General features: G+C 39.7%; 8 protein-coding genes across 8 annotated transcripts; 4 read left to right on the forward strand and 4 right to left on the reverse strand.

Annotated features, from left to right (window-relative positions):
• On the reverse strand, window positions 1–1314 carry PAS_chr4_0476 (Ribosomal protein lysine methyltransferase; the record flags this gene model as incomplete). The annotated part of the gene is made up of 1 exon (XM_002493867.1): window positions 1–1314. The coding sequence occupies one exon, from the start codon at window positions 1312–1314 to the stop codon at window positions 1–3; it is 1314 nt and encodes a 437-aa protein (XP_002493912.1).
• A 403-nt stretch (window positions 1315–1717) lies between these two features.
• Window positions 1718–2443, forward strand: PAS_chr4_0477 (Putative dephospho-CoA kinase (DPCK) that catalyzes the final step in Coenzyme A biosynthesis; the record flags this gene model as incomplete). The annotated part of the gene is made up of 1 exon (XM_002493868.1): window positions 1718–2443. The coding sequence occupies one exon, from the start codon at window positions 1718–1720 to the stop codon at window positions 2441–2443; it is 726 nt and encodes a 241-aa protein (XP_002493913.1).
• A 10-nt stretch (window positions 2444–2453) lies between these two features.
• Window positions 2454–5357, reverse strand: PAS_chr4_0478 (Phosphatidylinositol 3-kinase responsible for the synthesis of phosphatidylinositol 3-phosphate; the record flags this gene model as incomplete). The annotated part of the gene is made up of 1 exon (XM_002493869.1): window positions 2454–5357. One exon carries the CDS (start codon window positions 5355–5357, stop codon window positions 2454–2456), a length of 2904 nt encoding a protein of 967 aa, XP_002493914.1.
• A 365-nt stretch (window positions 5358–5722) lies between these two features.
• On the forward strand, window positions 5723–7816 carry PAS_chr4_0479 (Hypothetical protein; the record flags this gene model as incomplete). The annotated part of the gene is made up of 1 exon (XM_002493870.1): window positions 5723–7816. The coding sequence occupies one exon, from the start codon at window positions 5723–5725 to the stop codon at window positions 7814–7816; it is 2094 nt and encodes a 697-aa protein (XP_002493915.1).
• Window positions 7817–7929: 113 nt separating this feature from the next.
• On the forward strand, window positions 7930–8604 carry PAS_chr4_0480 (Hypothetical protein; the record flags this gene model as incomplete). The annotated part of the gene is made up of 1 exon (XM_002493871.1): window positions 7930–8604. One exon carries the CDS (start codon window positions 7930–7932, stop codon window positions 8602–8604), a length of 675 nt encoding a protein of 224 aa, XP_002493916.1.
• Window positions 8599–10308, reverse strand: PAS_chr4_0481 (Protein involved in inhibition of translation and nonsense-mediated decay; the record flags this gene model as incomplete). Its single annotated transcript, XM_002493872.1, has 1 exon — window positions 8599–10308. The coding sequence occupies one exon, from the start codon at window positions 10306–10308 to the stop codon at window positions 8599–8601; it is 1710 nt and encodes a 569-aa protein (XP_002493917.1).
• Window positions 10309–10533: 225 nt separating this feature from the next.
• Window positions 10534–13092, forward strand: PAS_chr4_0482 (uncharacterized protein; the record flags this gene model as incomplete). The annotated part of the gene is made up of 1 exon (XM_002493873.1): window positions 10534–13092. The coding sequence occupies one exon, from the start codon at window positions 10534–10536 to the stop codon at window positions 13090–13092; it is 2559 nt and encodes an 852-aa protein (XP_002493918.1).
• Window positions 13093–13099: 7 nt separating this feature from the next.
• Window positions 13100–13987, reverse strand: PAS_chr4_0483 (Protein required for normal intracellular sterol distribution and for sphingolipid metabolism; the record flags this gene model as incomplete). The annotated part of the gene is made up of 1 exon (XM_002493874.1): window positions 13100–13987. One exon carries the CDS (start codon window positions 13985–13987, stop codon window positions 13100–13102), a length of 888 nt encoding a protein of 295 aa, XP_002493919.1.
• Between the last annotated feature and the right edge of the window lie 196 nt (window positions 13988–14183).

Consider the following 14183-nt stretch of genomic DNA (forward strand, 5'->3'; position numbering starts at 1 on the left):
TTACCCCTCTAATAGGTCCAAATGGGTTTTTGCGATATCAAATCGGTCCTCGTATAATCGTGTGATAATTCTAGAGTATTTTTCATCATTAGAAAACTGTTGCAGGTTAGTATTAAACACTTGCTGGCACTCCTCAACTATACCAGAGAGAATTTCTTTGAGCATTTGTTTGGATTTGGCTTCAAAAGAAGTACCTTGAGTGAGTCCGTTTATGAAGTTAGTGATCCTCTTTGAAGAGAGCCCCTCTGGGGTTTCTTGGATTACCGCAAGAGCTACCTGCACCCTAAAAGACACATCAGATAATGAGACGGTATAATCGTTGTAGTACCCTTGATCCTTAAGGAATTCCACGTGATGAGGCTCCATCAAAGCAATGACTTGTTCGTTGATATCGATATAGTTCCAGCTATTCATACCCCTTTCAAACATGAATCCATATTCACAAAGCAGGAACTCATTGGAATGAGCACCATATTTGAAGTAGAGTTGGGAATTCTCAGGATAGTTCAGACCAGAAGTAACCTGAAATCCGAAACTATTAATTTTCACAGTACAGCCATCCTCGCTGGAGTGGTTCAAAAAGTCCACATAGGGAACCATGGTGAAGTTATCTTCTTTGGACTTGTTTAGGAACGACGGAAGTTCCATATATAGGCATCTAGAATTGCAACACATCCACATGCGCAGGAATTCTCTCTTTGATATCAATCGTTCGACTTCTATGTTAATGTATTTCGTTGAAAGTAGGTTAATGATGACTGAATAGTCCAAATTGAATCTCTCTAGTTGGGCCAAAGCATGAGCTTGGGTGGGAGGTGGTAGTTTTCTGAAAAAGATTTCATTGGTATTTTCCACCAACCATATTAAGGGAGCATATGCAAAGTCACTCAACAGTGCTAACACCTCTATAAAAGGCTTCCAAAAGGAATTCTTCTTGTGACTTTCTATGACCAGAAACATGGAGATCAATTGGTACGATGATAAATCCATCAATTCGTCACCTTTGAATTGCTGATAGATAAGATTGTAATCGCTATCTTCGGGGGATGGAGATGGAATATTTGCAATCCGGTACTCGTTAGGGATGTCAAAAGTTTTATTGCTGATCTTTTCTATGTGTAACAGTATTGTGATAAAGTTGAGCATAAACTCTCTGGGTATGGTAACCAGGTGCTCATTCGTCTTGAGTGATTGTACTGTATATATGGACTTTCCTGTGCTTGAGTCGTCGACAATCCATAACTTTTCGGAAATAAACGTTTTATTGCTGCTCTGAAGCCATGTCATTAGCTGGGCATATTTATCCACTAGCATCTTGCGGTTTTAAGTATGGTATCAAAAGTGGGAAAATGGGGTGAAAAATGATGAATAAAAGGAGGCAACCAAATCTAAAACAAGCAGGTGGTGAACTTTGAATTTATGGGGCAGTTGAAGAATCCGATACAGTTTTTGTACCTGCTATATGAGGTGGATAATAGACCTGCTGAATGGGTTGGAAAAAAAAAAAAATCGGAACTGACAGTTCTTTTAATGCAAGATTTCAATTTTTTAAGCAAAGAAAGGAATTTTTTTGGTGGAAAAAAAAAAAAGAATCGCGAAGGAAATAGCCATATTACGGCGTTTGCCTCCGGCTGGTGGAGAAAAGTCCATGCATGTCTTCCCGCGAATTCTACCTCATATCTGATATCAGACTAAAGGACATTTGACCTACAAGATCATGCTAGTATTGGGGCTTACAGGAGGTATTGCCTCTGGAAAGAGCACATTGAGCCAACATCTGGCAAATGACAAAGACATATCGATAGTTGACGCCGACAAGATTGCCAGGGAAATAGTATACCCTGGTAAACCTGCTTACAAGAAGATCGTCCAATACTTTGGCCCCAAGATTCCCAATCTGGTCTCAAAAGATGGTTCCCTAGATAGACACAATCTCGGAAACTATGTGTTTCAGAACAAGGCTGAATTGGGTGTATTAAATGGTATCACTCACCCACAAGTTAGATGGGAGATGTTCAAGGAAATGATTTGGGCTTATCTCTCGTTCAAAAGAATCGTACTTCTGGACGTTCCGCTATTGTTTGAAGCCAAGATGGGCAATATCTGTGGTTCAATTATCGTGGTAACATCTGATCACGATTTGAAAATGGAACGGCTAAGAGCGAGAAACCCAGAACTGTCTCTAGAAGAATGTGAATCTCGTATCAACGCCCAGATGTCAGATGAGGAGAAGTCCGCATTGGCTGATGTCACAATAGCCAACAATGGCACGAAGGAAGAATTTGGAAACAAGATCGATATAGTAATTTCTACGTTGAAACCATCTAAATGGTGGACAATGCTGTCTCTTTTTCCGTTAATAGGAGGGCTGAGTGCCATATACTACCTACTTCAAAGGCGAAGACACATGAACCAAATCAAAAATAAAGCCAAAGAGACGTGAACAATTTGTATTAGGCCCTCCAGTATTGTGCAAGATTATGTAATCGGTCAATAACCACGGGCAAGAATGCATTCACGCTGTCATTGATTAAGTTTTGGAAATGTAACACTGCATCTTCGTCGTTAAGTTCTAGCATGAATTTTTCCTGAATTTTGAGAATGATTTCGGTTTTTTCCTGCTCATCAGAGTTTTTCGTTCTGAGCAAGGGGATACTTGAGTCTATCATCAATTGCACTAGATTCAAAATTAGACTTGAGTTCTTTCTTAGTGTAATATAGGTGATGAAACAATAATTGCAGAATAACTTATAATTTTCATCATTCAGGCCCCCCATACCTTCGATGACCTGAATAGGCAGTTTCATTAATGGAGGGAACGGTTTAGGATCTTCTCCTAAGATGTATCCAAAATCCACGTGGAAGAAGTGCCCGTCCTTGGACAACAATAAATTATCCAAGTGACGATCTCCCACTCCCAGGAGATAAGTAATGACACAGTAGCCTGCGCAGGAACGGACATAATTGTCCATTACTTCAGCCCGCACCCCTAGGCTTGAATTTGGATCAGGATTATTTTGTTTCAAAAATGACAAGACAGAGCCGTTATTCTTGAGAATGGATGACAGGGCTTCATTGGGAATAAACTCCATAAGACCTTCCATTGCACCCATAGACAAAATCTTATATGGAGTCAATTTCATATCAAGGTTTTCATTTTGAAGGATTCTTTCCATTAATGTGATCAATTGAATAACAAACTGATCCTGACGTAGATCGTCACCAATTTTGTACATCACTGGATATGAGGAGTTATCTATAGTTTTGAACGTAATTTTTAAAGGAGATAATGAACTTCGGAAGACTGATGATTGTTCAGGGATTGTTCCGGATACTTCGATCGCTGGGTTTAATGGAAGATGAATGGGTGGAAAGGATGATAAAGACCATTTACCTTGCCTTTTTTCAGATAATAGGGACTTTAGAATCTCAATTTTGGCCGGAGTTGTTTCCTTCTTAAATTCGTTCCTGATTCGAAGAGAGATATTCTGAATTGCCTTCATTACTAGGACCTGTTCTTTCAACGATTTTACCTTCATTTTCCCATTTTCATGTGTTGACATTTCCACAATAAAGTGAGTTAGCGTAATCTTAAAGATGTTCGAAGACTTCTTATTAATGGTAATAGTCGAAGGACTTCCAGCGTCCGGTGACCTAGTATCTTCTTCGATGAACTCTTCATAGCTACCTGAAGGATTAACAGGTTGTTTGACATCTTGCAATAATTCACCGTCAGTTTCCACTTTCAGACACCAATAGAAGAAGTTAGTCAACCTCTCGTTCTCAATAGACCTTTGAATCAGAAATCTGGCCAGTGGAGAGTTGAGATCAGGCAGTTTTTTATGTTTTTGTTTTAGATATCTGAAATCTGTTAGCAGACGGAAGATCGGATCATCATCCACAAACGTGTATTTGCTAGAAACAATGTCGTCGGAAAATGAAGAGTCCAGCATTTCTTCATAATCATAGTTTCCAGTTTCATAACGAAGACATTGAACCAGTTGTACCAAATAAAATTCAAGGTCTTTATCAGGGGCCAATCTCAACCTGTCTATAGCCATATTCCTGACTATTGGGTTCTGATAATTGCCTCGCAAGAGTTCCAGACAATCCACGATCTCAAGCTGTGTGATAAATACAAATCTATGATCCATTTGACTAGTTAATTCTTGTTCGTCACTGTTTGTTGATTCTGGTACTTTGTCGATCAGTGTAAGGAACTCTTTCACCTCAAAATCGTCATCCCAATTGATAGCCTTCATGAAGTTTACTGTGAAGTTGTTGAACTGTGAAGATGTGTAGTTTTTGTTAAGTATTAAATTGTTCAGTACAAAGAATCGATATTTCCATATCAGATTCTTTTCTTGAAGGGTCAACTTTTCGAAAAATTGTTTGCGTAGTACATTTATAATATTCTCCCGCATTTTCAAAGTTGGCTTGATGTCTTTATTTGTAAATGAGCTTTGATGGGTTCGTTCTAGTTTTCGGAACTTTAACTCTATCGGATCGTCGTTTCGACTATCTCTGTACTGTTCAGGATCAAAAACATTCCTGTCAGGTGTCTGAAGTGCAGATTCGATATTGTTGGAAAGAAGGTCGTTTTCATTGATTGCACTTCCAATTTTGTCAGTTATCGTCGGGATATTAATCAAGGAATATTTTACATCGGAATAAACAACTGGAATGTCAAATGTCTTGAATTCAACATGCAGATAACAATTTTTTTGGCTGTATAACTTGTTTAGCTGACTAATTTTCTTGTTGCTCAATTCATTCAGCCAACTTAGAGACTGGTTTTGCTTACCGTTTATTTCGAAATTCTTGATTTTTCTCTGCAAATTAACATCGTCTAGTCCATGCTTGGTGTGGCTAGCCTCGGTGACCTCTCCGTTCTCTGAAGATAGCTTTACAGGAATCTTTTGACTTCCTCTTTTCAGGGCACAGCTATACTCAAATTCGTCATCATTTTCAATATTGAAAATGTTCAATTCTGTAAATCCAACAACAATTCTCTCTCCTGTTTGCCCATGGTAATCAAACAGGATAAAGCGAAGTTTACATGTTAAAGGCAATTGACTGTAATGAATGGGGAATTTTATCCAGAGACTTCTAGAGTCATTTCGTTTTTCCTTGAATAAATAATGATGGACAGAGTGGGAGTATTTTACTATCTTGGTAATTGATGGTAATAGTAGTTTGTTATCAGCTACTAGCTGAATTGTAAGGAAGATTTCGTGGTTATGACGATATTCTTCATTGGTTGCTTTATAGCCTTCAAATGATAAGATCTTGATTTGGAAGGGTATCTTGAGATCTTTGGAGAGACAGAAGCTCACCGAGTTGTTCTCTTTCTCCATATGAAGGATGTGAATACACTCTATGACTTGTATGATTGATCAGCTGAAATCCAAACCCCCTCCAGCTAGTCCCTTCGCGAGACGAGATCTGGAAGGGAGCTTTTTTAGCAGACAATCTCCCACTAATCGAGGAACACTAAACGGTAACTTACCCGGCCCAGCAGAGATTTGGTTTTTATTCTCCTCTTCTGCCTAGCCCTCTTAGTGACTAACTATTTTGAGGCCATCTTTCCGTCGAATCAATCTCTGTTTCATAATCAAGTATACGTGCTGTAACTAAAGTCCCCCCTAGACCTTTGAACTATTGCTCTTAATAAGACACCACTATATATACTAGTTACCTTATCTTGTTGTATCCTTGCTAAATGAACAACGACTTCCCTCCGGACACGATGATGGGGTCTTTTAGATTTGAAAATCCCGCCCAGAATCAACAGCAACAGCAACAGCAACAACAGCGGCAGCAGGGGCAGGGACAGCAGTTCACATCACTACCAAATCAACAGTTTCCTCAACAACAATTGCAGCATCTACCTCCCCACGGTCACCCTTACTACGGATTGCCGCCCCCAGGCCAAGCCCCTCTGTACAACAACGGAACAACACTCCAACAATCATATGGTACGCCTCCTACGTTTAATGCAGGATATGCTGATATTTCGGGCAATAACTTCCAGCCTAGTGTGATCCAAGGAAATGTCCCTTTACTCAATCATCAGGGCTCGTTTCAAGCATCTCCAATGCAGACCCCGATTGAAATAATAGAGAGACAACGATTAGAACAGCAGCAACAGCAACAGCATCAACAGCAACAGCATCAACTACATCAGCAGAAAGTTCAGCAACCTCAACAAGATCAGCTTCACAACCATTACCAAGGTCAATCAGTCAAAGGCCCAGAATCTTTGAGACCGCTGGACTTCTACTATCCCAAGTCGCAGACAACGAATGTCGTCAATAAAAGGCCAATCCAATCTGAGGTGATTGATTTGGTATCCAAAAAACCTAAACAGGAAAATAAAGCTCCGAGCTCAACTACACTTTATCCTCCTTTCAATGTGTGGCTTGATCAGTATAGAGCCAAACAGCGTGTTCAGTATTCAGAGAACGAACTGAAAATTCTCTTGCTGAAACTCGGAAGAGACAACGAAAAATCAAAAACTATCCAATTGCTGGGTGGCATTTTCAATGAAATGACGGCCGTAGATTACAAATATAAAGCAATTTTGGTCGACAACATATTTAGTTACTTCCCATGGGCCAAAGAGAACAAACACGATCTGGTCAAAGTTTATATGAAAGTTGCAAGTTGGCTCATCAATTCTTTCAAGGCGAAGGAAGAAGATGCAGTTAAAACTTATCTTGACTTTTTCCAAAAGGCATCTTTGACTCCTGAGATGATTTCTCTTTTCAAGTTGGATAAAGTTTTAGCCAAGATAGAAAAATCAAAGAACTTTGGTGAGCCATTGAAGGTAATCGCTAGACAGATCAGTGCATCTTTATCTGTTGATAAGCCCAAATCTACGAATGGAGGTTTGAGCAATTCTGCATCTTCTGCAACAGTGAAAGCAAATGCTTTCAAAGGATTTTCCTCCTTGTCAAAATCTGCTGTTGCCCCAGCTAGCAAGACGAAAAAACCTACTGTATTTGTAAGAGATAATACTACAGGAAACTCCAATGCAGAGAGCATTAAGGATTCCTCATCATCGGCATCATCATCCACTTCTCCTCCACCTGCTGCATCCAATAAGACGACAACTCAACCAGCAAAGAAAGCCTCAGGGGGTTGGTCATTATCAGACTATATTACAAAGTCTAAATCTACCACTGAGTCAACGAACGAACCTCGCTCCTCTTCACAGCCGCTAGAGGAGAAAGAAAAAGATGACAAGGTGACACCCGACGAGAAGGGCTTGGGCCTTGTAAGTATCTTGAAAAAGCCCAATCATCCCAAATCCAAAAAGAAGGAGGGTGTGCGTTTCAATGATGCCAATTTGGTTCAAATAAAACACATTGTACCGGAGTGGATTCTTACAGGTGAAACTTACAATCATTCTGAATTTGACCTAAAGGAGGGTTCGGCATTGAAAAGTCTCAATCACATTCAGCAAGAAGATGAATTGCCTCCAATAGATGATACGTTACCGACTTCTGCTCCAGTTCGATTAGAACTTCCTACACCTACAGAATACATAGTCACGGTGAACGACTTGAATACATATAAGCTAGAGGTCTACGACGTCAAACAACTTGAGAACTACGAAGAGGAGCTCAAGATAAACCCCACTTCCCGAGGTGGTGAAGCTTCAGTTCCCGGTCAAGAAGTAGAGAGGCAAATTTATAATGACGGTAAGGCACCCTACGATAGTGTGCTTCAAGCAACTCCAACAGAACCAGATTCAGTTATCAATGAACGACCAGTTGCTTGCATAACTAAGACAATATCATCATTTTGTTAAAGTAGTCTTGTTACACCTCATTACATCCGCGATACTTCCTCTGTTGTTAGGCGGGGAGTAGTTCGTTGGCCTTCTGGCCTTTGTTTGTTGTATTATATATAATTTACTACTTAATGGATACATCAAGCTCTCAATCGTACTTTCAGCCGATAATAGAGCCTCCGGGCAGTAGATTGTTCCGTTTCTTTCCATCTCAAAATCCATCAGATGCTAACTGGGATTATCCAGCGCCTCAGAACCCTGATATTTCTTTTCCTTCACAAGATTATTCTGAGTGGTCACTAAGTACTAACAACCGTGGTGCAAACTACACTCTGGGTGACACTTCCAGTATGAAAGACGAGGAGGAGATCTGGTCGTTATCCCAGTTCTCACTTGAAAATAAGAAGCCGGTCACCGATAATAGCATTGAAGAGATTGGCAGAAACAACGTCACACCAAGCATAGAACCCATCATGCAGAGTGAAAAATCGAATGCAACGTCTGGTAGGTCAATGCAAAAGGAAAACCTCCGAAGAAGTTCCAGGATCCGCAAAGTCGTCAATTGTAGAGATGCTTCCAGAAGAAAACCAAAGAACTCAATTCGATCAAAGCATGGTTGTTGGACTTGTCGTCTACGAAGAAAAAAATGCCCCGAGGATGGCAATCAATGCTCAGCTTGCTTGAGGCTTGGAATTGAATGTGATAGTTCCCTTCAATCGAAACCAGAATACCTGATTTGCAAGGCCGCTGGCAGGGAAAAAATGCGCCAAATAAAAAAGATAACGAGAAGCAAAAAACAATCATGAACATATTTCAAGTTTGCTTCTAGATTTCAAAAGCTGGTCAACCATATATGAGATAGCTTTAATTCGAAAGGCGTCTTCATCAGATTCAACGTCATTATGGGGAGCTTCTTTTGGGCGCTCACCAATGAGTTTCTTATAACTATCCTGAGATTTGTCTAATATCCAAGAGTCATTGAAATCTTTGAAGCGACATCCAATGGGAACAAACTCTTTCAAATCGACATCTTCATAAAAATAATACTGCCGCTGTGGTTTCGATATACAAAGCTCGTCCTTGTTCACCAATAAAGAGGCAACTTCACAAATGTGAACTAAGTTGTCAAAAGTTGAAGAGTTTGCGAGTAAATAATTCAACGGTAGCCCACCTTGGTTCGCCCAGCAAAGGAAAAGTCGGACTAGTGGCAACAATCCGGTGTTGATCGAATAACCAGACGTGCAAATCGTTAAGATTTCATCAATGAAATGAAACACAAACTGGAGGTAGGCCTCTAGAAGATTTTCTGACCTGTCTATCCACTCATGGTTGAACTTGGCATTAGAAAGAATAGTGTATCCACTGATCAAAATGATGGCTTGTTTCCACAAAATCTTCACGTGTGCTGGTCGATGAATATCCAAGGTAGCTATCGATTTCCGGTAGTCATTTTCAATGTTCTTCCAAGAAACATCAGTAAACTTCATATTTTGAGAGTCATTCCACCTTTGTGGAAGAAAATGAAATCCAAAAATGGCTATGAAATAATTATTACATTTAACCAACTTACTATCTACAGTAGAGCGGCATTTTTCAGGTTCTAAAATTGCCCTTGAAACTGTATTAAGGAGCATTTCGCTTGATAAATGCAGAATCAGGTTCATAAATCCATTAGGTGAGTGAATTCGAGTCATCGTTGATCGGGCAAAGTTGTAGATTATATTAAAGTCGTTCCGTCTTAACCTCTCGATCAGCCCGATGTGGTTGTGGGGATCACCTTGAGAGGGCAAAAGCAAAATAGCAAGATTCAAGCATTCTAAGCACTTTCTGTATTCCTTCTTATCCTGACGGGATAAAGAACCAGGGGGTAAATAATTAGTTGCTAAGAGGGTGCGGTATCTTGAGAGGTTCCCGAAGTATAATAAGGATCTGTGAATCACATATATCAGCTGCGAACATACAGCCAATCCTTTGATATTTTTGCAGCTTCCGTTTGGATTTTCAATACGCAACAGCCTGCAAATATGGTCAATAGAACCGATTGCGTCCAAATTGTATGCTGAAAGCAGTTCTGTGATCAGTTGGATATGAAACTGGCAAAAAATTCTATTACACTTGAGGTAAACGCTATAGAGCTTTCTAATCTCCACCACTCTTTTTCGACCCCGAAACTTCTTGCTAATACCATTACTATCTAATGTAGTCCTGACGATCTTGTCATTTGCTAACCTTTTCAACTGAAGCTCAAAGTATTTTATAGTTGGCCGTTGAAAATCTAGCCAATACTGATCAACAAGCTCAGTAAACACCACAGGGGCCTGGAAACACTCAATTGTGTTATCTGTGGCTATAACATTTGCTATATCTTTCACAATCAACATTTTCAACTGATGACTGCTCAGCTGAACAAAATCTATCAATGCAGCGGAATCTACAAATCCTGATTGGAGTAGGCCATCGTTTTGGAATTTCAGTTGTTGAAGTGTTTTCGTCACATTTCCAAAATTCATTCCCAAGCTCTAGCAAACAATCAGTGTGATTCACCCCGGTTCACAATCCTCATCAAACCACCAACCAAAGACTACATGCTTTCAGTTTTTTAGATAGACGCGCTTACTGTTTATGTCGCGACGACTGTTCTCGTCTAGGCTTCACCTCTGTTCATTTATCAGGCTTTACTCCATCAGAGCACTTTCAATCTACTAGCTTCTAATCTGATCGGATCGGCTTAAGAGATGGAATCTGAAGCTCCATATAATTTCATCAGTAGTAATGGGACAATACCAGATTTAAGAAGACCATCGGCAAGGGTAGCTAAAGTCCAACTCTTGATAGCGTCTCTGCTTGGGGGCATCACGTTTTTGGTTTTTTGTGTCTTACGATGTCAATTTCCCAACATATACATGGCAAGGCTAAACTATGTGAATAAGGCCAACAGGAAGTTTACGCCACCACCTTTGTCGAGGACGTCATTGTTTGGATGGATCCCCACGTTGGTTAGTATTGGCGACCAAGATGTCTTGACCAACGCCGGATTAGATGCCTATGTCTTCCTCGGATTCTTCAAGATGGCGATAAAGCTACTAAGTACTTGTTTGGTATTTGCGGTACTGGTAATATCGCCAATTAGGTTTCATTTCACTGGAAGGTATGATCAAGGCGATGATGGTGATGATGGAGATGCCAATAAACAAGATGATGGTTTTATCAATCCAGAAAACTACCACACATATCTATGGCTATATGTCGTATTTTCATATGTTTTCACACTTATAGTTGGCTATTTTCTGCAAAAACAAACCAAACATGTCGTAGAAATCAGGCAGTCGTATTTGGGAAAGCAAAACTCTATCACAGACAGAACAATCCGCCTTAGTGGGATCCCTCCAGAATTGAGGTCAGAGAGACTTCTGAAGGAACATATTGAATCTCTGAATATTGGGTCTGTGTCTTCGGTTGTGATATGCAGGGAGTGGAAACCGTTGATCGTGTTATTTAAACAGAGAGAACAAATTGTTGATATCTTGGAATCGTATTGGGCTACCGTTCTAGAAGCTACAGATCTATCCAATATAAGGCCGTATGTAAGTGATTCCATTAGATTGCTTAACACTCCAGTTGATGAAGAAGCTGCTTTTCACGACGACGTCCCACCAAACGATGTGTCAAGTTTGATTAACTCAGATGATGAGCAAACTGACGGACCTGACGATTCTATCAATTATTCTTCCTCGGCCCTAAGCCTAATCACTACACAACATCCCAAGCGTCCAAAAATTCGTACTCGCTGTTTTGGGCTGGGAGGGAAAAGAGTTGATGCAATCGATTACTATACTCATCAACTGAAGGTCATTGATGAAGCCATCATTGAAGCAAGAGAAAAACACTATCCACCCACACCTGCGGCGTTCATTACAATGGATACTGTAGCGACAGCACAGATGATGGCTCAAGCTGTATTGGACCCCAACGTTCATTACCTAATTACAAGATTGGCACCAGCCCCTCACGATATCATATGGTCCAACGTTTGCCTCCCCAGGAAGGAGAGATTGTTTAAAGTCTATGCTATAACAATCATCATAGGCATAACAAGTATTGCACTCGTGTTTCCAGTTTTGTACCTGACAACGCTGTTAAATCTCAAAACGATTTCCAAGTTTTGGCCTTATTTAGGGAAGTTACTTAAAAAACATCACTGGGCTCAAACGTTGGTGACGGGATTGTTACCTACATACCTTTTTACCCTTCTGAATTTTGTTGTGCCATTTTTTTACGTCTGGTTGTCTTCCAAACAAGGGTTTGTTTCTCATGGTGAAGAGGAACTGTCTACCGTATCCAAGAACTTTTTTTACATATTTGTGAATCTGTTTTTAGTGTTCACTTTTGGTGGTACAGTTAGTAACTATTGGGGTTTTTTGAGCGATACGACAAAGATCGCATACCAACTTGCAAAAGCTTTACAAGAATTATCACTCTTTTATGTTGATTTGATTATCTTGCAAGGTTTAGGAATGTTTCCATTTAAACTACTTTTGGTAGGCCAATTGTTTCGATTCCCCTATTTCAAAATCAAGTCCAAGACCCCAAGACATTTTAGAAATCTCTATAAACCCCCATTTTTCAACTTTGGCTTGCAATTACCGCAGCCAATTCTCATCTTGGTGATTACTATTATTTACAGTGTGATGTCGACAAAAATTTTATCTGCAGGATTGGTTTATTTTATTATTGGCTACTATGTTTATAAATACCAGTTGGTCTATGCTACAGTACATCCTCAGCACTCCACTGGTGGGGTTTGGGCATTAATTTTTAGACGAGTTGTAATGGGTTTGCTTCTATTCCAAGTCACTATGGCCGGTACTTTGGCTTTACAAAATGCTTATTTGTTAGCCACGACATTGATACCTTTACCGTTTTTTACTGTGGCATTTTTGTGGAATTATCAGAAGAACTATTATCCTTTGTCATCATTCATTGCTCTTCGAGCTATCCAAAACAACGATATCGTGGGAAGAAGACACAACCACATTAATAGGAGTAGGACCAGTGTCGATAGTGAAGCTACCAATCTTCAACCCAACTCAAGCAACACATTAGACGAGAGAAGAGAGTTGAATCAGACTTATGAATATCCTTTCCTTGTTCAATCATTAGATGGTCCTTGGTTAGATATAGATGGAGATGAGGTAATAATGGCATCTTCTGAAGGACCCATCAGGAAGAGACATCAATTCCATGAATGGGAATATGATGATGTGAATCCAAACGTATTAGGCCAATCTTGGTAATCATATTTTAACTTAGACTCAATTCGGATAAGGCGTCACGCAAACTGGACAAAAGTCCCATGCTGTGATCATAATCATTTTGTATAAGAGAACTGAAACTGTAAGAATACAAGCGACTAATAAAAAAACAAACCAGCAGCCTGCTTGTCAAAGCTTTGACATAGTTGCTCCAGGTTACGATTGCCAACAGTTTCCAATGTGACTTAGAATTATTATTTATGAGTATTGTGTTCAAACAGTCAATTGTGATGAAATTATTAACAAAATTTATGGCACTTTTGGTCAATTTCAATGCTTGAATGTCATAAGGCCAAATCAACATAGCTATCGGAAATAACCTGATGATACTTGAAATGCAGATTGTGAAAGAGATTACCACTGGGAAGAAATACTTTGGATACTCCTGAAAATAGGAAGGATCAGGGAATTTCAACCAGTATCTAATCAAAAGTTGCATTGCTATATGACTGGAAACTAGATCTAAAACTGATTTGAAGAAGAAGAACAAATATTGTGAAGCAATGGAAAAATCTTTGAGGACAAGTTCTTTGACAATAGAATGCTGAGATGAGCTATAACTTTTCTCTTCATATGCCCAATTAACGTAAACTTCGAACAGCAACAATAGCATCCATATACGAAAAACTCTTGTGTATATTTGTGGCTGGAAATGTTTCTCGTCTTGGTTCTGGGTTGGAATGAGTGAGTTGTACATCAGATGTCTATAAGCATTTGGTCTCAATAGGAGCAAGTCAATAAACAACACTACTTTATCAAATTCAACGTACTTGTCTACTACCTGATTGCATTTGGAGCATATGGTAAGCTTGATGTACCCATTTTTTGATTGAAAGTATAGATTGTCGACGGGCTGGCAACATTCTATACAAATCATATCAAAGGACGAAGATATATGTAGGGCCAGAGGGAGTTGTTGATGCTAGTCTGAATGCGCGATTGTGCTTATCGTCGACCTCCGACATCTACTATAACCTAAGAAAGAATCGCCAAAGAATTGATGTGCCATTGAATAACATCCAAGATGGACTTGACTTCGTCTTTTTTCTTCACCAATACCTAAATAGACTGTT

The sequence above is a fragment of the Komagataella phaffii genome, chromosome 4, assembly GCF_000027005.1.
Source record: "Komagataella phaffii GS115 chromosome 4, complete sequence".
Lineage (NCBI taxonomy): Eukaryota > Fungi > Ascomycota > Pichiomycetes > Pichiales > Pichiaceae > Komagataella > Komagataella phaffii.